Raw genomic sequence first — 24,509 nt, 5'->3', positions numbered from 1 at the left:
ATGGGAGCTGTCTAACCCAGCTGCGGGGAGGAGAGGAAGGAAAAGTGAGTCAGGTCTTCAAGAATGAGTGTCGTCACATGAAGGCAAAGGCTGGAGAAATGGGGGAGAAATCACTATAAGCAAAGGGACAGAAGTGAGAAACAGCAGCTGTGTGCAGGACAGTGTGCAGCCTGATGTTGCTGGGAAGGTGGAGCATGATGCAGGAAGGGGTGAGGGCTGAGGCCAGCCAGCCTATCAGGGCCCAGACCATGAAGGACTTCGTCTGCCTGAGGGAGGAGACTGACCTTGGTTGTACAGATCTGTGGTTTTCAAACCCTTCCCCAGAGCTCCGTGTCCTCCACCCACCTCTAAGCATTTACTGGGTTTCCAAACAAAAATTATTACTTTTGAACACAAGGGTTCCACTTTAGGAAATCTTAGAAAACTGTGTTTTGGCAGACAGGGCGTCTATAGAGTTTTAGGCAGAGTGAACATTGTAAACAAAGTCAGATGAACATTTCAGAAAAATCACTGACCTCTGAGTGGAGGAAGGATTTAAGAGGGAAATGGCTACTGAAATGTTCCAAGCAGAACTGAACTAGGGCAGTAATAGCAGCGATGGAGAAGAGGGTGTGGGTACAAGAAACAGTTTGTAAATAAAATGGGCAGGACTTGGTTAATTGGCTCTGTCCTGGGAGAGTGAAAAGTCAAGGGTGACTCCCAGGTTTCTACATGGGTGACTGGATTGAGTGGGCAATGAAAAGGAAACAGATGAATACTTGTTAAACATTTCAGAAAGACATATATGGAGTGTCTGATATAAATGGTAGATGAAGCCAAGAGAGTAGGTGAGATCTCTATCTCCTTCCTATAACAATAGCCTCAGCCAAACCTGCTGCTTTAAGTTCCCACATGCCCAGTAATCATTCATGTGGCTCAATCCAACTACCCCAAATTTCTTTTATTATCTATTGATCTCACTGGCTTTCTCCTCCCTAATGATCTCTGTGGGTTCCTCTGCCATGTCTCTGTGTTCCCTGAGACTATACTATTTTAAACATTAGAGATATTTTATACCTGGTAAGCTGTAGGTATCTCAGAGCCCAATATGTTTCTTGAAGGCCTTTTAATTCGGGCTGAATCCTTTTCTGAGGGGCTGATCTTCTCAGACATTGCCCCGAAAAAAAGCCTCTTGGGAGACTGAATACTTTGGACCGGAGAATTTTCTCTTTGGTCTGCAAGTCAAAAACAGCAACAACATTTAATTCTTTCTCAACACTTGCCCTCCAATACTGTTAAAATAGCCAATCTGTACAAGAAAGACAACAATAATCTTTCAGAGCAACTAGGGAGAAAAATCCCACCTAATTACATCAGCAACTGCAATGATTGTTGCCTTCCTGAATTTTAATAAGAAGACTGCATATTAACTCCAGTTCCTATATTAGGAAATGTAGGCAACTGAAAAATTTAATTTGTACATATAAGTATAAAAATACATTGACTATCCAGGCTAATCATGGGTATAAGAAGGAAGAAAAAGACAAACAGATATCACCTTCTACTTGAGATATTTGTAGGATCTGGTTTTACGGAGGAAATTATGGGTAATTTCCCCTAGAACAAGTGAGCTACCTATAATGATAGTGTGGACAACCAGTTGTAAGATCCAAGGGATGACTGACTGATTATAAAGGCCATGGATTGTTCATCTAAGTCATCACCTTGAACCCACAGTATACATACCTATTCTACTTCTCCAATGTCAAAAAATAAAATGTCAAATTTCATGCTTCTTTTCCCCAAAATACTTCAACAAGTCAGCAGAGACTTGTGAGGACAGACAGCCTGCATGTTACCTGACTTGTCTTGCTGGAATGAGTGGACTCTCTGCACACTTCGAGACTTTGGCTGAGACACAGAATAGAAGGAAGCAGAATTTGTCCTGCTAAATGACATTTGCTTGATTCGAGGACTTCGTCTCAAACTTATTTCTGCAAAACCAGAACCACAGTAACCAGGGAGAACTACAAGCTTGACATTTTTCCATGTTATCGGAAATGGGTGAAATGTATGTAATACCACATACAAGATAGAAATTCAACAAGTTACTGGCTTTAAGAGACTTCTGAATTGTCTCTTAAGAAGCTAGGAGGGGTTTGATACATGGTCTCAACACAGTATCTAAAAAACACTAATCCAGTAGACTGTCACCTTCGTAAGTCTCAGAAACTGCCACCGTTAAGCATGATGTAGGGTAAAAAAAGGTATGTATGACTTTTGCAAAAAAAAAAATGCAGGTTACATCTTGTGTATATTACATAAATTTGAATAGAAATAACCAGTGAAAGTATACTGTAAAATGTGAACAGAGTATTTCTGAGTTGTAGGATTACCAAGTGATTTTTAAACTTTTCACTTCTCTATACTTTCTGATTTTCCCACAGAAAACATTACTAACTTGAGCATTAAAAAAAAGGTTAATTCTTGTATACTTTAAAAATAAGCCACAGCACTTTGTATAACACAGTAGTTTAAGCCCTCACCCTAAATTACAATTCGACTGTATAAAAATATTTCTTCTCCAGAAATTATCCCAGTAAATTTGTGTAAAAGAACATTCACATATAAACAAATTGTGGACCCACTGTCATCACAATTTCTGTAAAATATCTCAGGATGTGCTGAGTTACAAGACAAGTATAAGAAAAGTTTTCATGAAGCTAGATAGAAAGCAAAAAAAAAAAAAAGTAGGTAATACTCACCATCTTCTCCTTTTTCAGGGGACTCTTCAACAACGTCAGTATCAGGACCAGGATCAGAGGACCTTGGAAAACAAGCACAAGAATTATTCAATATCCCTCATAATTACCATGCATTGAAGAGACATCTTCTCATCTAACCAGGTAACACAGGTCACAGGGTTTGATGACACCAGTGCTGGTAAGCACTCTCATCCATGATTATTGTTGAGAATGAGGTGGTTAGAATGTTTTTTTTTGGAAAGCAGTTTTGTTTTGTTTTGACAGCTGGCCAGTATGGGGATCCAAACCCATGACCTTGGTGTTACCAGCACCACAGTCTCCCAAGTGAGCTAACTGGCCAGCCCGGAAAGTAGTTTTACAATATCAAAATTAATTTACACATGACAAAATGCTCAACATCACTCAGCATCAGGGAAATGCAAATCAAAACCACACTGAGATATCATCTCACCCCAGTTAGACTGGCTATTATCAGAAAGACAGAGAATAACAAATGCTGGCGAGGATGCAGAGAAAGGGGAACCCTCTGACACTGTTGCTAGGACTATAAATTGGTGCAGCTGTTATGGAAAACGGTATGGCGGTTCCTCAAACAACTTCAGATAGAACTGCCATACAATACAGCAATTCTACTGCTGGGCATATACCCAGAGGAATGGAAATCATCCTGTCGAAGAGATACCTGCACTCCCATGTTTATCACAGCTCTGTTTACAGTAGCCAAGAGTTGGAACCAACCTAAATGTCCATCGTTGAATGACTGGATAAGGAAAATGTGGTATTATTTACACACTGTAATACTATGCTATAAAAAAAGAATGAAATCCTACCATTTGCAGCAACATGGATAAACTCAGAGAAATACCACATGTCCTCACTCAAAACGGGAGCTAAAAAAACCCCAAATTTAAAAAAAAAAAAGAAGGAAAGAAAGATACAACAATCACAATGATACACTGAACTTTCAAAAGGAGAGAACAGAACTGAGGTTACCACAGGTGGGAAAGGGTGAGGCGGGGAAGGGTAAGGGAGGAATTGGTAAAGGGCCACAAAAAATGATTACATTGTATAATGTTGAATATACTAATTATCCTGATTTGAGCATCACATATTGCACACAGGTATTGATATTCAACTTTGTACCCCACAGATATGTACAATCAACTATGTTTCAATAAAGAAAAAAGAAAACAGATTAATTTTAAAAAGATGAATATTTTAAATTCCATTAGTGTTTTTTCAAAAAACTAAAATTATACCTAAATATCAAACTGACTGTCACAAAGCAATATTCAAGTTTCTGTTTAAGAACTTAATTTGACAATTTGTTGAGGACATTATAAAAATAACTAATTAAAAAAATATATGCCCTCTAACCCACCAATTTCTACTTCTCGCAATTTATACTATAAACTTTCACTGGTATGTAAAATCTGCACACAAATAATGTAAAGATGAACTTAGAGAAAATTAAAGAATAAGTATGATTTGTAACAATGAATACACTAATAAATCATGTAAAAAAATAAAAAGGGATAAACTATTGATTCATGCAACAACATGGATAAATCTCAAAATAATCATGCCAGGTGAAAGAGGCCGGACAAGAGTACATTCTATACAGTTTTCCCACAAATGCTCTTTGGTTATAAGCAACACAGTTAAGATTTAAGTCATGCAGGTCAAGAGAAAGCAAACGAGATCTCAGTGGCCCATGAGATTATTTATATATTTATTTATTTTTATTTTTCTTAAAAGATGACTGGTAAGGGGATCTTAACCCTTGACTTTGTGTTGTCAGCACCACGCTCTCCCAAGTGAGCCAACCAGCCATCCCTATATAGGGATCCGAACCCGTGGCCTTGTGTTATCAGCACCACACTCTCCCAAGTGAGCCATAGGCTGGCCCCTCCATGAGATTATTTATGAAGGTGGTGCAGGTTTATGAAGAAGCCTAGACAAGGATGTCACTCACCTGCCCTTGATTTGTCTATGAAGCAGCCTTCTGGAGATTTGCTTATGTACTGGAGTCTCGGACACATTCTTAGTCAGCAGTTTGTGATGAACTAAAATGTAAAAACAGCTTTAATTATAAATTTCACTTAACTCTAGGAAGAAGCAGTGGCAAGGCAAAGGGAGCAGTTCACATTTCGACTCAACACGATGGAACAGTTTATCAGCATGATTAGAGATTAAATAATGACACAAGCCAATGTAAAATGTTATGAATTATTTACCTAACAAGCAATCCTGAAAAAATGGTTCTTACATTTATGATTAAATATGTAAAAATGCTAATATGCCATACAAACGTTAATTAGTACAATAAATGTAGTAGGCACAAAATTTCAGTAGAGTAGGTAGCCAAGCTACTCATGGGAGGACTGGTTTAAAGTGAGTTCAAAATGACTAGAAAGAGGAGTGATGTCAGCAAGAATGGTGGAGTAAGGGCCTCTGGAAAAACTCTCTTCCATAAAAGAAATGAGAACACTGGCAAAAATGGTCAAAAGTCAACTTTTTCAGAACTTGAGATTAACTAAAGTTTGCAACAGTCTAGGGAGTATTTATTCAAGAAAAATAGCTGAATCTCAGTAAATACAGTGACCTATGTGGAGCTTTAACTTGCCCAAGTCCCAACCCCCTCTCCCCAGCCCTGTGGTAGCCTTGAAAACCAATAGTCCACAATTACACTGAAAACCAACCTAGCAGCCTCTGGATGGGGCAGAATGGGGTTGGAGCTCCTCCAAAGCCTCATTCCCAGATAACTGTCATCATTTGACCTATCTTTGGCAGATCCTACTCACAAGGCTAGTGTCTACTGGATCTGACTCGGAACTCACCCAGTGCAAACCACCTTTTCCCTGGACACTTACTGAAAACAATCAGCAGCAATTATTAAACATCACAGCTGCCTGAGGTGGTAATAGCATTTGGGGCTAACAACAAGCTGACCAAAAGTTTAACAGGGAAAATTGGGGAACGAGATGTCCATAGGGAACTTTGCATACCTCTGACACATTCCTGGGCACTGGAAAGTCTATACGCTTATGTAGAACTGTGTGTTTGTCAGAATAGACCTGAGAAGACCCTAAGCTGTCACCTCTGGCTAACCTTGAGACTCTGGGAAAGCAGAAAATGAAGTGGAGTTGTAAACTGCCTGGCTGAATGTTGAAAGCATGACCTAACATGCATACAGGGTCCCCTCAGCAGAGGCTGTGAAACTTATTGGTCTCAGGCATTTAAGGAAATCTCTGTCTAGTCATTAACTGACCACTAAGACAACTGAGCAGAGGCTTCAGTGGGCATGCATGACAAAATACACAGACTTTATTTATTTATTTATTTTTAAAAAGATGACCGGCAAGGGGATCTTAACCCTTGACTTGGTGTTGTCAGCACCACGCTCTCCCAAGTGAGATAACTGGCCATCCCTATATAGGGGTACAAACCCGTGGCCTTGGTGTTATCAGCACTACACTCTCCCAAGTGAGCCATGGGCCAGCCCCTAAGAACACAGACTTTAAAGAATTAGTTAAGGAAAGTCACTAAACAAACAAAAGCAACAAGAACAAACCCTGGCGGGGTGAGGGAGTGGGTGGGTCTGATTGTCAGAGTAGCCTCATTATATTATTTAAAATGTCTAGTTGTCAACAAAATTATGAGACATGCAAAGAAACAAAAAAGTATGGCCCATACACAGGAAAAAGAAAATCAGTCAATAGAATCTGTTCCTGAGGACGTTCAGACATTGTATTTACTAGACCCAGACTTTAAATCTGCTATATTAAATGTGTTCAAAGAACTAAAGAAAATCATATCTAAAGTACTAAAAAAAAGTATGAGACTAATGACTTGCCAAATAGAGAATATCAATAAACAGACAGAAATAATGAAAAAGAACCAAATAGAAATCCTAGAGTTGAAAAGTAGAATAACCAAAATGAAAAATTCATTAGAAAGACTCAACAGATTCAAGAAGGTAGAAGAATTAACAAATTTGAAGATAGATTAATTGAGATTATCCAGTCTGAGAAACAGAAAGAAAGAAGAATTAAGAAAAATGAACACAGTGTCAGACACCTGTGGGACACCATCAAGCATAATGACATACCCAGAAGGGAAAGAGAGAGAGAAAGGCGCAGAAAGAATATTTGAAGAAATGTTGGCCAAAAATGCCTCCAATTTGATGAAAGACATTACATATCCAAGAAATTCAATAAACCCAAACAGGATACAGTCAAAGAGATCCAAACTTAGACAAATCATAATCAAACTATCAAAAGTGAAAAAAGAAAATCTTGAAAGTAGCCAGTGCAGCAATTCACCAGGTACACAGGATTCTCAATAAGATTAGCAGATTTCTCATCAGAATTCAAAGTGTGAGAGAAAAAAGGCAGTCTACCAAGAATTCTATACCCAACAAATACCCAACAAAACTATCATTCAAAAATGAAGGAAAAATTAGCACATTCCCAGATCTAAGGAAAAACAAAACAAAACAGATTTGTCACTAGCAGACCTACCCTACAAGTAATAATAAAGGGAGCCCTTCAGGCCTAAAGGAAAGGGCACTAGAGTAACTTGGATCTACATGAAGAATTAAAGAGCACTGGCAAAGGTAACTATATAAGTAAATAGAAAAGATAGTACAAAAGTATTTTTTGTTTGTAACTTGTTTCCCCCCTGTGATTTAAAAGATAAAGCAATAATTATAAATCTGTGTTAATGGGCATAAAATGTATTGAGATGCAATTTGTATAACAGCACAAAGGAGGGATAGAAAATAGAACTATATAGGAACAAGGTTTTTTTAAACTACTGAAAGTTAAGTTGGTATGAATTTGAACTAGGTTTCTGTAACCTAAGATATTAATTGTAATCCCCAGGGGGAGTAAAGTCATGCAAAATGGTGAGAAGAAAGCTCTAGAGGCCAGTCCCTCTACCAAAACAACTAGTAAACTAGAAAAAAAGGATCAGAATCAACCATTTTTGAATTCTGGAGCCTAACGGGACACTTATAACAACCTGGAAAGTGCTTGATAAAGGGAGAGGCTGCTGATCTTTATAGTAAGGGTATGATGTGCATGAACCAGCTACTATTCCCTTTTCCTCAGCCCACTGCAGGGGGGATGGCAGCCTACATTCCAAGAGCAGCTGGCTGGTGCTAGGGCAGATAGCGAGGACCTTCTCCTCCAAAAATGTGTGGTTGCATGCTTTGGTCAGTCTGGTGAATATCTGTGGGATTGGTGCAGACAATGCTTTGGTTTCAGTCCACTCAGGATTTCCCCCTTCCCCACAGTATCCATCAGAAGATTTATCTATCAGAAGATCCACACTGAGACACATTATAGTCAAATAGTTAAAACCTGAAGACAAAGAGAATTGAAAACAGCAATAGAAAAGCTGCTCAGTAAGATTAATAGCTGATTTCTCATCAGTAACCTTGAAGGCCAGAAGTCAGTGGATGACATATTCAAAGTCCTGAGACTGGAACGCCTTTTTCCCCCTTCCTCTATGGAGCCAGACATTTAAAGAAACTTTTGTCATGCTGATTACAGAGATAACAGGAACCATAGTGACCACATGCAACAAAGAATACACATTTTATGAAAATAGTTTGGAAAATACACAAATGAACAGCTGTAGCCCTCCATAAGCAAAGATTAGAAATCTCTGCGAAGTGGGAGAATCTGATTTCCAGCTACCACATTATAATATCTCTAATATCTAGTTCTTAACAAAAAAATGACAAAATATACAAAAAAATAAGAAAGTATGGATTATTCAGAGGAAAAAAGAATGACAAAAACCATCCTTAAAGAAGCCCTGATTTGGAATCACTACTCCAAGAATCTCAATGAACTCCAAGCAGGATATACTCAAAGAGATCCACACTGAGACACATTATAGTCAAATAGTTAAAACCTGAAGACAAAGAGAACTGAAAACAGCAATAGAAAAGCTGCTCAATAAGATTAATAGCTGATTTCTCATCAGTAACCTTGGAGGCCAGAAGTCAGTGGATTACATATTTAAAGTTCTGAAAGATAAAAGGCTGTCATCCAAGAATTCTGTATCCTTTATGAATAAAGTAGAAATGAAGACATTTCCAGATAAACAAAAGCTGAGGGAGTTCATTACCGGTAAAACTGCCGTATAAGAAAAGCTAAGAGAGTATACTCAGGCTAGAATGAAAGGACACTAGATAGTACCTCAAAATCATAAAAAGAAATAAAGAACACTGGTAAAGGTGAATATGTAGGAAAATATAAAAGCCAGTATTATGGTATTTTTGGTTTGTAACTCCTCTTTTTTTCCTATATGATTTAAAAGGCAAATCTATAAAACAAAATTATAAATCTACATTAATGGGGACACAATGTGTAAATGTGTATTCTATGACAATAACAGTATAAAAGGGAAGGGACAGAAATATATAGGAGCAGAGAGAAGGACCAGAACAACTAACAGAAAAACTAAATATTGACAGGTGCATCTGTGGGAGAGTGTAGGAGTGAAGCAGGAGACTGATGAAATCCTTATGGAGCACGAAAGCCCAGGTTGGTGGCATAGAGAGGAGAGGAGCAAATGGCTCAGCTACACTTCTTCAATCAGTGAAGGAAGAATTTTCCCTTGTGGTGAAAAGATAGGCAGAGAAACCACACCAACCCCCACCCTCACCCCAGAGGCCTGCAGATCCTTTGGCAGGACAGGCCCAGAGCCAAGTGTGGGGAGCGGCCTAGAAGACACACACTGCATCGCTCTAGAACACCAATACAAATGTTGCACTCCCCACCCTCACCCTCATGACCCAAGCTGATGCAGGACATCTTGAAACCAGAGCATGCCCTGCCCTGGGGTCAGTAGCCACTGTGTTTCCCCAGTCTTAAGGCTATGCCCTAGTTTCAGCGTACTCACACAAGAAGCTACGATGCCCTGATCCTAGTGGCTTGAAGCCTGGGTTCACAGGGGCTGTGACTCTAGTTCTGCAGTGTGGGAAGCCAACCCTAGTCCTGCTGAACTGATGCACCCCCACATCCCTGGCCAGAGATCAGACAGGCACATCCTCCTCAGGTGGATCACCCTCAATTCCTCCCCTTACCTCCCCAGCCCCACCAGCTGACTGAATTGTGTGCACCTGAGCCCCCAAGCCAGAAAAACAGCTCATGGGTCTCTCCCTAACAAATGCGCCCTTGGACTATTGGAAATAAGTGCATCCACCCCTCCCAGAGAAGAGGGGCCAGGTAGTTCCGTCCTGAACAGTCTTACCTAGCAGCCTTGCCAACAGTACCAGAAGCAGCTGGACAGGCTCCCTCACTGCAGGTCTCCCTACTGGCCTTACCAACAGTTGAGAAGTTACTGGACAGGCCTTTTCACTGTAAGCCTCCCTAGTGGCCCTGCCCACCAACTGGTAAGTGGCTGGTAGGGACCCCCTTGATGCAGGCCTGCCTAGCAGCCTTGCTAACAGTCCAAGAAAAATCTTTGTACTAAGAGACAAAGAAGGGCACTATATAATGATAAAGGGACCAATATAGCAAGTGGTTATAACAATTATAAATATATATGCACCTAACACTGGAGTACTCAAATATATAAAGCAATTATTATTTGCATCTGAAAAGGGATTAATATCCAGAATATACAAAGAATTCAAACAATTTCATAGTAAAAAAACAAATAATCTGATTAAAAAATGGGCAAAGGAACTGAATAGACATTTTTCAAAAGAAGACATACAAATGGCCAATGGGCCATTTGAAAAAATGCTCAACATCACTAATTATCAGAGTAATGCAAGTCAAAACCACAATGAGGTATCATCTCACCCCAGTTAGGATGTCTATTATCAAGACAGAAAAAACCAAAATGCTGGTGAGGATGCAGACAAAGGGGAATTCTTTTACATTGCTGGTGGGAATGTAAATTAGTACAGCCACTATGGAAAACAGTATGGATGTTTCTCTAACAACTACAGGTAGAACAACCACATGATCCAGCAATCCCAAAACTGGTTATATATCCAAAGGAATGGAAATCAACAAGTTGAAGGGACATTTGCACTCCCATGTTTATCATGGCTCTATTGACAATAGGCAAGAGTTGGAACCAACCTAAATGTTCTTCAATGGATAATTAGATAAAGAAAATGTGGTATATATACACAATGGAATACTAATCAGCCATAAAAAAGAATGAAATTCTGCCATTTGCAGCAACATAGGTGAACTTGGAGAAAATGTTAAGTGAAATAAGCCAGGCATAGAAAAATACCACATTCTCACTCATATGTGGATGCTAAAAAAGTTGATCTCACAGAAGTAGAGAGTAGAATAGTGGTTACTAGAGACTGGTGATGGTGGAAGGGAATGAGGGGATGGGGAGATAGTGATCAGTGGATCCAAAATATTAGAGAGATAGGAAGATCTAGGGTTCTATAGTAATATAGGGAGACTACAGTCAACAACAAAGTATTGTATATCTTTGAGTAGCTAGTCAAGATGATGTTGAATGTTCCTAAAACAATGAAGTAACAAATGTTTCAGGTGATGGATATACTAAGCAACCTGATATGGTCATTGCACATAGTATGAATGTACACAAACATCATATTTTACTACATAAATATATATGATTATCATGGGTCAATTAAGAAAAATAAAGAGGAAAAAAGAGAAATAGAGAGTAGAATAGTGGTTAGCAGAGGCAAGGAAAGGGAGTGGAGTAGGGGCCAGGGAAAGGTTGGTAGACTGGTACAAAGTTACAAAGTTATGGTTAAATAGGAAGAATAAGTTCTGGTGCCCAAGGGTGACAACAGCTGATAACTGTATTGTATATTTCAAAATAGCATGAAAAGAGGATCTTGAATGTTATAACCACAAAGAAATGAAAAATGTTTAGGTGATAGATATGCTAACAGTTCTGATTAGATCATTATACAATATATGTATATATTGAAACAAGAAACTGTACCCCATAAACGTGTACAATGGAAAAAAAATTTAAATAAAAAAAGAAAAAAATATATATATAGTAGTAGAGTGTTGGTATACTATTTGAAACTACACTGGTTTTATTCAAACTAGGTTGTTTTAAGATCTTAATTGTGATCTCCAAGGTAACCACTAAGAAAATAACACTGCAATTAAGCAGAGAATGGCAGAATGGATTAAAAAACATGATCACACTATATGCTGTCTACCAGAGACTCCATTTAGATATAAAGACAAAGAGGTTGAAGAGGATAGCAAAAAATATTCTATGCAAAAGAACTGGGGTGGCTATATTATTGTCAAACAAAATAGATAAAGCCAAAAAAAGGTTACAAAAGACAAAGTACATCATGTATTGATAAAAAGTTCAAGCCATCAGGAAGATATAAAAATTATAAACATATACACACGTAACAAAATATATGAAGCAAAAAACAGAATTGAAGGGAAAAATAGATAATTCAACAATAATAGTTGAAGACTTTAATAGTCTACTTTTCAATAATGGATAATTAAACAAAAGCTCAACAAGGAAACAGAAGACTTGAACAACACCATAAACCAACTAGACTTAACACATCTATAGAACAACACTTCATTCGACAAGAGTAGAGTACACATTCTTCTCTAGCACACATGGAACATTCTTCAGGATAGACCAAATGTTAGGCTATAATATAAGTCTCAATAAATTTTAAAAGACTGAAATCATACAAAGTATGTTTTCCAACCTCAATGAAATGAAACTAGAATCAATAACAGAAGAGAACTTGGGAAACTCACAAATAAATGGAAATTAATGTGCTCCTAAATAACCAATGGGTCAAGGAAGAAATCACAAGGAAAATCGGAAGATGTTCTGAGATGATGAAAATGAAAATACATCATACTAAAACTTACAGGATACAGCTAAAGCAGTGCTTTGAAGCTGTAAATGCCTATATTAAAAAAGAAGAAAGAGCAATAAAAAAGAAAAAGAAGAAAAAGAAGAAGAAAGATACCGAATCAATAACCTAAACTTCTTAAGAAACTAGAAAAAGAGCAAACTAAGCCCAGAGCAAGTAGAGGGAAGGAAATAAATGAAGTTGAGATTAGAAAAACAACAGAGAAGAATCAGTGAAACCAAAAGTAAGTTATTTGAAAAGATCAACAAACTTGACAAACCTTTATCTAGAGTGACTAAGAAAAAATAGAGAATACTCAAAGTACTAAGTCAGGAATGAAAAAAGGAACGTTACTACCAACCTTACAAAAGAACACCCCTTTTTTTGGTTACCCTAAAATGTAGTACCTTTGGTCTTCTTAAAGTTGTCATGTTTATACTCCAGACCTTCCACAGCTGACACAGAATGGCTTCTAGGCAACCCTCGCTTTAGGGATCTCTTTGAAGGAGAACATGTTTTCTGGTTGAAGAGATTTCTTCGAACTTTGGTCACTTCTGAAAGCATCAAAAAAAAAAAAAAAAGAAAAAGAAAAAGAAAGAAAGAAAAAGAAGCCAAATATAATCACCAATAAACGCCATATCTGAGAAAAGAATGATATCCAAAATATAGAAGCTGCTTAAGGAAACTGTTCTACAGACTGACTGTTATATTCACATTTACTAATAAGATTTCCCTAAATAGTATACTCCCATGGTGCATTAAAACTGTTTACTCCTACAAATTAAAAAAAAAATTATTTATTATTTTGCATAAGGCAAAGGGTCCAATGTCACTTTTTTTGCATGTGGATATCCAGTTGTTTCAAGACCATTTGTTTAAAAGACTATTCATTCCTCTTTGAATTGTTCTGGCACTCTGGTTAAAAATTAAGTGACCATAATAAATGGTAGGGTGTTAATTCTTTTTTAAATGTTAGGTAGAATTCAGCTGTGAAGGCGTCTAGTCCTGGGCATTTCTTTGTAGGTAGTTTTTTGATAACTAATTCAATCTTTTTACTTGTTATAAATCTATTCAGATTTTCTGTTTCTTCTTCAGTCTGTTTTCAGTAGTTCTATCTTTCTAGGAATTTGTCCATTTCATCTATGTTATCTAACTTGTGGGTATACAGTTGTTTACAGTATTTCATTAGAAATCCAATTTAAATCCAACTTTTCAGGAAAACAAAGAAGGCCCAACACATCACTTATTAAATTAGAAGCTTTACTAATTGTAAAATGGATATAATTCTTAGTAAGAGAATGGCTAATATAGGTCATAGATTTTTTTTTTTTTTTTTTTTTTTTTTTTGTATTTTTCGTGACCGGCGCTCGCACCGGCCATTCCTATATGGGATCCGAACCCGCGGCGGGAGTGTCGCCGCGCTCCCAGCGCTGCACTCTCCCTAGTGCGCCATGGGCTCGGCCCTAGATTTTTTAATATATCCCAGTGTTAATGATTATTTTTCTCATTTTGAACCTTTTTCTCTGCTTTATATTCAGCTCAGCCCTGTAGAGAACTGTTCTTTTCAATTCCACAGATTTCATTCTTCTTCTTTTGACTACTTTACTAATCTGCTGGGTAATTTTAAATTCTCTTCCTGATTCCAGAGCATGAGAGTTCTGACTATCTAGACTCAAAGTTAGGAAAAATAGCTGAAAAGTCGAGAAATCCTTGAAAAAGTTAGCAAGATGGCACCTTAATCTTAAGCAAATTAGTCTGGTGGAGGTGACTCAAAAATTCAGCAAAGGTGAATTCGTCTAAGAGCAGGTCATTTAAATAAAAACCACGTAATCCAGGATCCACAAACTGGGAGCAGCCCTTGTGTTTACCATCAATAACAAAAACATTAATGTTAAGGACACCAATAACACACACTGAAGTTTCAAAAAATGTTTCTCTGTCTCTATTATAAGAGTACCTGTTACCCGACTTAGGCTATCTATGCAAATAACTTATAACCTGAAAGCCAAATCTGATTTGTTATTTTCTATTTTTCCCAACATTTCGAAAAGTTTAATATCTACAGAAAATTTCAAAGAATAAAATAAACATATGTCCATCACTAAAATTCACCAACTGTCAATATTTCCTTTCTCCATCTGTCTCTCTACATATGTACAATTTTTCCTTCTGAATACTGGAGAGTAAGATGTGAGCCTCACTGCTGTTCACTTCCCTATATATCAGCATGTACTTTCTAAGAATAAGAACATTCTCCTACATAACCACAATGCCAGTATTACACTTGAAATATTTTTAACATTGATTCAATATTATCTAGCATACAATCCTTCTTCAAATTTCTCTACTTGTCTCAATAATATCCTTTCTAGGTTTTTTTTTCTTACTAAATTTAAGATGTAAGCAAGGATCATGGAGTGCATTTAGCTATCATGCTTAAACTGTTTCCATCTGAAACAATTCCACTGCCTCTTTTCTTTTTTGGCTTCCATAATAATGGCATTTTTAAAGATTTCAGGCCAGTTATTTTGTAAAATGCAGTATTTTGAGACCATGTGAGTATCTTATTTCCCTAGGGCATGGTATTTGGACATATTTTATTAACCAATGATATAAAGCCATAATTTATAATTGTATGCAGCTGCTTAAATACATGCAATCAAAATAAATTTGGCGTAAACGCAGAAAATAAAGTATACCTTGCACTGTATCTTTCACTGGGAGTGGAGGCTGCTGAAGAGCAGGGCAAGAGTTCTCCTGAAAGATGAGAAAATCTAATAAGAAAATTTAAATAGGCATTCATTTAAAAGAATAAAAATTCCACATGGAACTCTTTGACCCTTGCACTTCGCTTATACAGATCCATAACAGAAACAATAAAATGCACAAAAATAGATATGTTCCAAAGACACTCACCTCCATTGTAATAATACAAAATAAGAAACACCATAGATACCCATAAAGAGTGAAACAAATAAATAAATTATACACCCATACAATGCAGACATTAAAAGAATAAGGAAGGAAAACCTATAAAAATGGATATAGAAGGAAGACCTATATATACTAACATAGAAAGAGATGTGTGATGGGGAAAAAGTTTAAAAAAAAAAGGAATAATAAGTATGGTAGGTTAAATAATTTCTAATGATTATGTATATGTGTGTATATAACAGATATGTACAAACCTTTAGTGTTTGTTATTGGTATATATAGAAAAGGGCCTGGGAATATATACAAAAAACTGTCATTGGTGATTACTTCTAAAGAATGGATGGAGAAGGGACAATTTAACTTTTAACTTTATATAATTTCACTTTTTAACAATGATCATGTATAACTTTTATACCTAAAAATAAGGGAAAAGCCATATTTATTAATTAGAGGGTGGCTATACTCTTAGGAGCATTTCTGTATCAAATTGCTGTTTACTTGCTATTATAGTAGAAAATTCAAGTCTAAACCCCAGGTGCACCTAAAAAAGGGAACAGTTTTTAAAAATATTTTTTGTGTATTTTTTCAATTATGCCATTGTAATAATTGAAGAATAAACTATCACACATGGGCAGAGATGTTATGAATGATCTCAATGACATAAGCAACACATTGTTGGTAAGACATGAAATATGATAATTCTTAGTCATTTATATTGGTTAGTAATAACTCTTTTAAAGAGTTAAATTACAATTATAAAAATATGCTATACATCTGATTTCCTAATACAGGGGTCAGCAAACTACAGCATGCAGAGTAAATCTGGGCCACTTTTGTTTTTGAAAATAAAGATTTACTGTTAAAGAACTGTCACTTATCTATGATACTAATTCTGACATGAAAAAATATTCTTTATTAACTAAAATCAAATCCTGATCTCAGTAAATCTGGTCTTAAAGAAATAAACTGTCCTGGCTAACCTAAAACAAAAGTTTCAAAAGAGTGCTAGAAAGGACTGAAAATCATTATAAAGTCCAGTGAGAAAGGAGGTCTGACAACTTTTGGCCCTCCACTTTTGGATTTTGCACTCTTCAATCAGGATTGCAAGATATATAAGATTTGTGTCTCATTCACAGGTAAGGTACAGTAAGAAAGTGAATAAAGAAATTTCACATCCAATTCCAAAGGACACTTATAAATATCTAGAAACAGAGAACAAACCACTATTGTAATGATTAATGCTTCTAAAGCTAGTTCTCATAGAAATTTTAACTCTTGGGCCAGCCCGTGGCTCACTTGGGTGAGTGTGGTGCTGATAACACCAAGGCCATGGGTTCAGATCCCATATAGGGATGGCCAGTTAGCTCAATGGGTGAGCGTGGTGCTGACAACACCAAGTCAAGGGTTAAGATCCCCTTACCAGTCATCTTTTAAAAAAAAAAAAGAAAAAGAAAAAGAAATTTTAACTCTTCTCAGATAGTTCATTCAGTCCAAAAGTTTCATTGCATTTTTAGTTTCCCTTTTTCCTTAGTAAGACTTTAGTACCACTTAGTAAATAGATTACAGCTATGTTTCTTTTTTTACAACCAATAAAAACTTTAAGTCCTTATATCTACCACCACAGGAAAACCAATTACTACCTGGCTTCATGACAGTCATTGTCTTCTTTTTTCTTTTTAAACTTGTTACTGAACTTTCTTTTTTTATTTTTGGTGGCTGGCCGGTACAGGGACCTGAACCTGTGACCTTGGTGTTATAAGGCTGTGCTGTAAACAACTAAACTGGCCAGCCCCTGAACTTTCTGAAATACAACCAGATTGTACATTGCTTTTCAGTGACCTCTTTGCTTATTTTAGCTACTATTTTATAAGTTTTCTTATTTACATTAAAGATTTTGAATTAATTTATTCATTCCTAACATTTACTTCTGTTTTTCTTCAGATTACCCCTATCACACTTGAGTAAAATGGTTAATCTCTTAACAAATTTATATTTATTTATTTCTTGGATTAAAGCTTTACACACATTCATAAAAACAATTAATATTATTTCTGTATCCTCCAATGTTCATTTCCTAAAAGAGGAGACACTGCCTTTCATTCTTATTTATTGTGTCAACTCAAGCAGAAAGATACAACTGTGTCTTTTGTCTCCTGGAGATTACTTACATTTTTCGTAGCTCTCTTGGACACTTTGGGAATTTCAATTTGTCGAAGATTCTGCGAACCCTCTACAAAGCTTTTATGTCTTATTAATGGATTTTTCCTTTTAAAAACAGAAATGGTCAAGACACATTACGTAGAGGTTACATGCAGTTAAGTTAAAATGGAACTAGAGTCTAAAATAAAACATTATTTAAATAAAAGCCAGTTATCTTGGGGTTAGACTGGATTTATAACAAAACAAGGCAACCCCAGAATTTCCAAAAGTAATCACCATAAATTCAACTAGTTATTAACAATGAAAAGCATCAAGGGAAATTTTAAAAAGTAAGCTCAGCCTGAGCTTATTTCATAAAAGGCTCCTAGGTCCTGGAGACCCCATGTGGACAGTAAGGAAGGGCTTTGTGAACTGCAAAATAAGTACTATACGTTCCCTAAATACTGTAGAGAGTTTCAGATGCTGCTTGTTAAGAACTCCAACAGTTGGCTTCTAAGATACAGATAACTATTAATTCAGTAAAGTATATGGACAAAGACAACTGAACTATGATTTAAACATGCCCTTTGTCAGAACTATAACTAACAGTGCAAGTAATCCCTTCTATTCTTCCTACCTTCTCTTCTTGGCTGATCTGGTACGGAGCTCCTCCAGTTGGTCAGACTCAGTGTTGCCTGGCACTGAGCTGTGAGCACTTGCCAAAAGAGGTGCAGAAAGAAGTGGTGATTTGTTCTCTTGTGTCATGGAGTCATCACTGAAAAAATCTGTAGGAAGGACACCAGCCAGCTTCTGAGGAATCACAAACCCTAGGCTGTTGTAAAGATTTCCAAGTGTCCTTGGGATAGAGTCAATATACCTGTGGAAGAGATTGGTTAATATAGAACAGAGAATTGCCATCTCACCCTCTATTCCCTCCCTCATCCAGCATAAGGAATAGTTCTTACAATTCCATAGTTCTGAGACAATACATATGTAGTTCTTGCAAAATAATTTTAAAGTTTAGTAGTCATCAAACTTACAATCTCAAAATTTCCTCCAGAAACTTTGCTAGGTATGCTGAGTCCTCAGTTAAACACACCATGCGCAGAAAATCTGTCACCTGAAGGAGAGTTAGAAAATTACCATGTGCCCTCTTCAGGGAGTCTGAAAGCATCTAGAGCATATTCTCAATGGCACTAAACTATAGACTTGCCTCCTCCACTATTTGCTCCATATCATCTGTACTTTCATATATTGAAGGGCATTGCAGGCACATCTCCAAACGAAGAAACACCTGAAGCTGGCACCTTGAGAAAAGAAATACTTGGTCATATCTACTTTGAGTGCCACTTAACTGAAAGCTCCTTCCTTAAGCATAGAACTATTTACATAAGAAATAATAACCACAAAGGAGAAGAGCCACTACTTTCTCTAAACACTGATATGGTTATTAGAGAAATAGATACCTTGAACTACACATTAGAATATCATAAAAAATCAGCTACAAAAGCATCTGCAAGCAATAGGCAATCTACTTTAAACCGACACAAGCAAATCTCAGAGCTTTGTTTTGGAGTAACGGTAAACAAACAAAAAAAGGTAGTTACTTACTCTCTGACTTTGTCTTCCTTATCCAGTTTTTTCCCTAAATTCTGTCGAAGACTTTTGCTAGTTTTTAAGACGTTATTTTTCACTTGATTTAGGCAGTTCATCTGAAAATACAAAATTATTATATAGGAGAATAGTAAAGTTACTTATCATTTTCTAATTTTTTTCAGTTAATTAATGCCCTAAGAAGGGAAGTACCTTCCCTTACAAATTTCCCTCTTCTCTTATTTGAATGAAAAATACTGAAATGAATATCTTTATATTCTTCTTTTATTACATGGCAAAAAAGTATCTGAGAGCAAGAGGGCATGGATATAGCAAGTCTATAGATTTGAACTACCTTAAAAGGAAGGTTCCACAAAGTAGTGACTGACAAGCTTACGTATTATAAATAACTCCTCCTGTTTGCTTTAGAGAAAGAGCCCAGCTTTTGCCACTGAACGTGAAAAACAATGATAACATGGTCTATAACAGTGGTTTGCAATGTTCCCAGTGCATAAACATCACCTACAGAGCTTTTAGAAGTACAGATACCCAGGTACCGACCCCAGAGATCTGTTTTCAGTTAGTCTGGAGGGAGTCAGGCATCGGCATTTTTAAAAAATGTTCCAGGTGATTCTAAAGTGCAACCAGGGTTAAAAACCATTAGCTTAATTCATGTAGCTAACATGCAGCTCAAATGAGGAAAGAGCTTTCCTTAGGAGAAAAGTACATGTGATTACCCTCACTCACTTCATTTCTTTGATTTTTGCTTTACCAATTCACCACACCAACTTTCCAAGATCTGGAATTATACTCACCTTATCATTTTTGAATCATTTATGGCGTAATAGACATTTTCCAAGACATATGAACCAAATTCACCAACAACCAACCAACCACTACATCTGTGACAAACAACATCCAGATTCTCTTACTTCTAATTCCTTGGTGCCTTTTGATTTTAGGAACACTTTAATGGTTGAGATCATGTTACGGGCACATGAATACATGACTTCTCCCGTGGCCACGGTCTTTTGGTAATTTTCATGTATGTAAGATAGTAGCTCCTCCTCAGTTTTAAAATCTGGGGAAAAAAGTATAATTGATTATCACATCCAGCTCAAGTCCTTGTATTATTTAAGCCAGTGGTTGTCAACTGGGAGAGATTTTTGCCTCCCAGGGGATGTTCGCCCATGTCTGGATTGTCACAAGTGGTTGGGGGCTACTGACATCTAGTGTGTAGAGGCCAGGGATGCTGTTAAACATCTTGTGGTGCATAAGACAGCCCCCACAACAAAGATTTTCTAGTCCAAAATGTCAATAGTGCTGAGACTGGGAAAATACAGAGATAAGTGATTAATTTTAAGGCTTTGTAAATCAAGTGTACATGTTAAAAGTTTAAGGGTAGGAAGAAATAAAACTGTCTTTGTTCACAGATGACACAATTATCTATGTAGAAAATCTGAAAGAATCAACAAGAAAACTCTTGGAACTAAGAAACAATTATAACAAGGTTGCAGGATACAAAGTTAATATATAAAAGTCTATCACTTTCTTATACACCCACAATGTACAAGTGGAATTTCAAATTAAAAACACTTTACTGTGTACATCAGCACCCCTAAAAATGAAATACTCAGGTATTAAATCTAATAAAATATGTACAAGATTTACATAAGGAAAACTAAAAACTCTGAGAGAAATAAAAAAAACTAAATAAATGGAGAGATATTCCATGTTCCTGTTTGGGAAGACTCAATATTGTCAGGATGTCAGTTCTTCCCAATTTATCCATTGATTCAATGCAATCTCAATCAAAATCCCAACAAGTTATTTTGTGAATATTGACAAACTGATTCTAAAGTTTACATGGAGAGGCAAAAGACCCAGAATAGCTAACTCAATACTGAAGGAGATAAACAAAGTTGGAGGACTGACACTACCTGACTTCAAAACTTCCTATAAAGCTATAGTAAATGTGGTACTGGCAAAAGAATAGACAAGTAGATTAACGGAACAGAATACAGGGTGCAGAAACAGACCCACATAAATATAGTCAATTGATCTTTGACAAAGGAGTAAGGCAATACAGTAGATAAAAGATATATATTCAACAAATGGTGCTAGAACAATTGGACATCCACATGCAAAAACAAAAACAAAAAAAGAACCCAGACATAGACCTGTCATCCTTCACAAAAATTAACTCAAAATGGATCACAGACCTAAATGTAGAAAGCAAAACTATAAAACTGCTAGAAGATAACATAGGAGAAAATCTAGATGAACTTGGGCATGGGGATGACTTTTTAGATATGACACAAAAGGCACAACCCATAAAAGAAATAATTGATAAGCTGAACTTCATTAAAATTAAAAACTTCTGCTCTGCCAAACACACTATCAAGAGAATGAGAACACAAGCCACAGACTAGGAAAACATATTTACAAAAAACATATCTGATAAAGGACTTTTACCCAAAATATGAGTATACAAGGAACTGTTAAAACTCAGCAATAAGAAAACAACTTGATTTTAAAATAGGCAAAGGACCTGAACAGACACCTCACCAAAGAAGATATACAGATGGCAAATAAGTATATGAAAATATGTTCAGCATCATATGTCATTAGGGAATTGCAAATTAAAGCAAGGAGATACCACTACAGATCTATTAGAGTGGCCAAAATCCAGAACACTGACACAGCAAATGCTGGAAAGGATGTGGAGCAACTGGAACTCTCATTCATTGCTGGTGGGAATGTAAAATGGTATATAGCCACTTTGGAAGAGTTTGGCAGTTTCTTACAAAATTAAACATATTCTCACCATGTGATCCAGCAATCATGCTCCTTGGTATTTACCCAAATGAATTGAAAACATGTCCACACAAAAACCTGTACAAGGATATTTATAGAGCTTTATTCATAATTGTCAGAACTTGGAAGCAACCAAGATGTCCTTCCATAACTGAATAAACTGTGGTACATTCAGACAATGGAATATTATTCAGTGCTAAAAAGAATTGAGCTATCAAGCTGTGAAAAGACAGGGGGAATCTTAAATGCATATTAAAAAGTGAAAGAAGCCAATTTGGAGAGGCTACATACTACATGATTCCAACTATGATATTGAAGAAAAGGCAAAACTATGGAGACAGTAAAAAGATCAGTGGTTACCAGTGGTTAGTGGGGAGAGAGGGATGAATAGAAAGAGAACAGACAAAATTTTTTATTTTTAGGCAATGAAAATACTCTGTATGATACTACAATGGTGGATACATGTCCTTACACATTTGTTAAAACCCACAGAATGTAAAAGAGTAAACCCTAATGTAAACCACAGACTATGGGTAATAGTGATACGTCAACATAGGTTCATCAATTGTAACAAATATGAGAGTACTTCAAAAAGTTTATGGAAAGATTCATATTATATTTTAATTCTATTTTTCCACAAACTTTCTGAAGCACCCTCATGTACCATTGTGTTGTGGGATGTTGATAATGGAGGAAGTTGTGTGAGAGGGGGACAGCGGGTATATCAGAACTCTTTGTACTTTATGTTCAGTTTTGCTGTGAACCTAAAACTGCTCTGAAAAACAAAATCTATTAAAACAAATTAAGGGTAACCACTAATGGAAAAGAAATAATCTATATAATCTCCAAACCTAGCAGAAGGAAAAAATAGGAATAAAGGAAATTTGAGTAATCCCACAGAATACTGGAAAAGAAAAAAAATAAAGAAAGAAAAAGCATGGTAAATAGCACAAAACAAGACATTAGAAATAAACCCAATCTAATCAGTAATTATAATAATTGTAAACATTTATTTTACAAGTAAACCTGCTAGTTAAAATATAGAAACTTAGGGGGAAGGGGAGAGATTGGATAAAGGACATAAAGAATAAGTATGATTTGTAACAATGAATATGCTAATAAAAAATAAAATAAAATGAAATAAAAAGATAGAAACTGTCAGGTTGGATTAAAAAAAATTTACACTGTTTACATAAGATATACCCAAAACATAACAACAGAGAAATATTGAAAATAAAGGAATAGAAAAAAAAAAGATAGAGGCAAACACTAACCAAAAGAAAGCTGGTGTAGCTATATTAACACCAGACAAAATAAGCTTTAAGGCATAAAGTTACTAGGAATAAATAAAAAGAATTATTACTCATTGACAAAAGACACAATCACAAGGACAATATAAACTTGTATGAATCTAACAAGAATGCCTCAAAATATATGATGCAAACATTGTACATATATATATATATTGATATAACTCTGTTCTCCATAAATTTGTACAACTATCCCATGTCAATTAAAAAACAATAATAAGGGCTGGCCAGTTACCTCAGTTGGTTAGAGCATGGTGCTGATAACACCAAGGTCCAGGGTTCAATCCCTATACTACCCAGCCTTAAAAAACCAAAACCAAAACCAAATCTAAACAAAACAATAAGAAAATTAAGAAAAAATATGGTGCAAAAATTGGCAGAACTGCAAGGGTATTTTGACAAATCTACACGGTGGACACTAATACAAACATTTCAGTTATAGATAAAAGAAGCAGAAGGAAAAAATTACTAAGAATGTTGAATATTCGAACATTCATAAATTTGACATAATGAACATATATAGAACCAGGTACTCAACAGTTAGAGAATACACATAATTTTCAAATACACATGGAATATTAACAAAACTTAACCACATATTGGCCAAAGTTTCAGCAAATATTAAAGAATCAATACCTTACAGGACACATTGAGCACAGTCAAAAATATGAAGAACTAATTATAAAATAAAACACTCCCTTATATTATGGATGTCAGAAAATATTTAAAACTAAGTATCAATGAATTTATACTTAAAAGAATATTTCTAGACAAATGATTATTTTTGTAAAGAAGATAAACTAAAAATCAATGAATTACTAGCTAAGGGTCCAATATAGGAAGTAACAGAAGAGAGTCAAGCCAAAAAATAAAGGCAGGCAGGCAATAATAAGGATAAAACAAATGAATTAAACAGAAAACAAAGAAACAATAGCAATCAACAGAAACAAAAGATGGTTCTTTGAAAAGCCAGGTAAAATAATCTATAGCAATATTGAACAATTAAAAAAGAGACAGAAAAGGCATAAACAATATTAGAAATGAAAAAATATAGCAAAAATTCAAAATACTACTAAGAGGTAAGGTCAAGTTTCATTT

The 24,509-nt window shown here is 36.0% G+C and overlaps 1 protein-coding gene across 1 annotated transcript in view; it reads right to left on the bottom strand.

Annotated features, from left to right (window-relative positions):
- The window catches only part of TICRR (TOPBP1 interacting checkpoint and replication regulator), a 54,605-nt gene that overhangs the window by 5,164 nt on the left and 24,932 nt on the right, over window positions 1–24,509 (bottom strand). The window contains exons 8-19 of the mRNA XM_063090722.1: window positions 20,217–20,365; window positions 19,303–19,403; window positions 18,905–18,998; window positions 18,732–18,811; window positions 18,329–18,568; window positions 17,721–17,817; window positions 15,318–15,375; window positions 13,026–13,172; window positions 4,720–4,810; window positions 2,745–2,806; window positions 1,839–1,973; window positions 1,057–1,214 (exon numbers count right to left, since the gene is read on the bottom strand). Coding sequence (XP_062946792.1) covers window positions 1,057–1,214; window positions 1,839–1,973; window positions 2,745–2,806; window positions 4,720–4,810; window positions 13,026–13,172; window positions 15,318–15,375; window positions 17,721–17,817; window positions 18,329–18,568; window positions 18,732–18,811; window positions 18,905–18,998; window positions 19,303–19,403; window positions 20,217–20,365 — 1,412 coding nt within the window. The remainder of the gene's footprint in view (window positions 1–1,056; window positions 1,215–1,838; window positions 1,974–2,744; window positions 2,807–4,719; window positions 4,811–13,025; window positions 13,173–15,317; window positions 15,376–17,720; window positions 17,818–18,328; window positions 18,569–18,731; window positions 18,812–18,904; window positions 18,999–19,302; window positions 19,404–20,216; window positions 20,366–24,509) is intronic.

Source organism: Cynocephalus volans, chromosome 3, assembly GCF_027409185.1.
Source record: "Cynocephalus volans isolate mCynVol1 chromosome 3, mCynVol1.pri, whole genome shotgun sequence".
Classification (NCBI taxonomy): domain Eukaryota; kingdom Metazoa; phylum Chordata; class Mammalia; order Dermoptera; family Cynocephalidae; genus Cynocephalus; species Cynocephalus volans.
The sequence above is the reverse complement of the archived record's forward strand: the minus strand, read 5'-3'. Positions and strand labels throughout refer to the sequence as shown.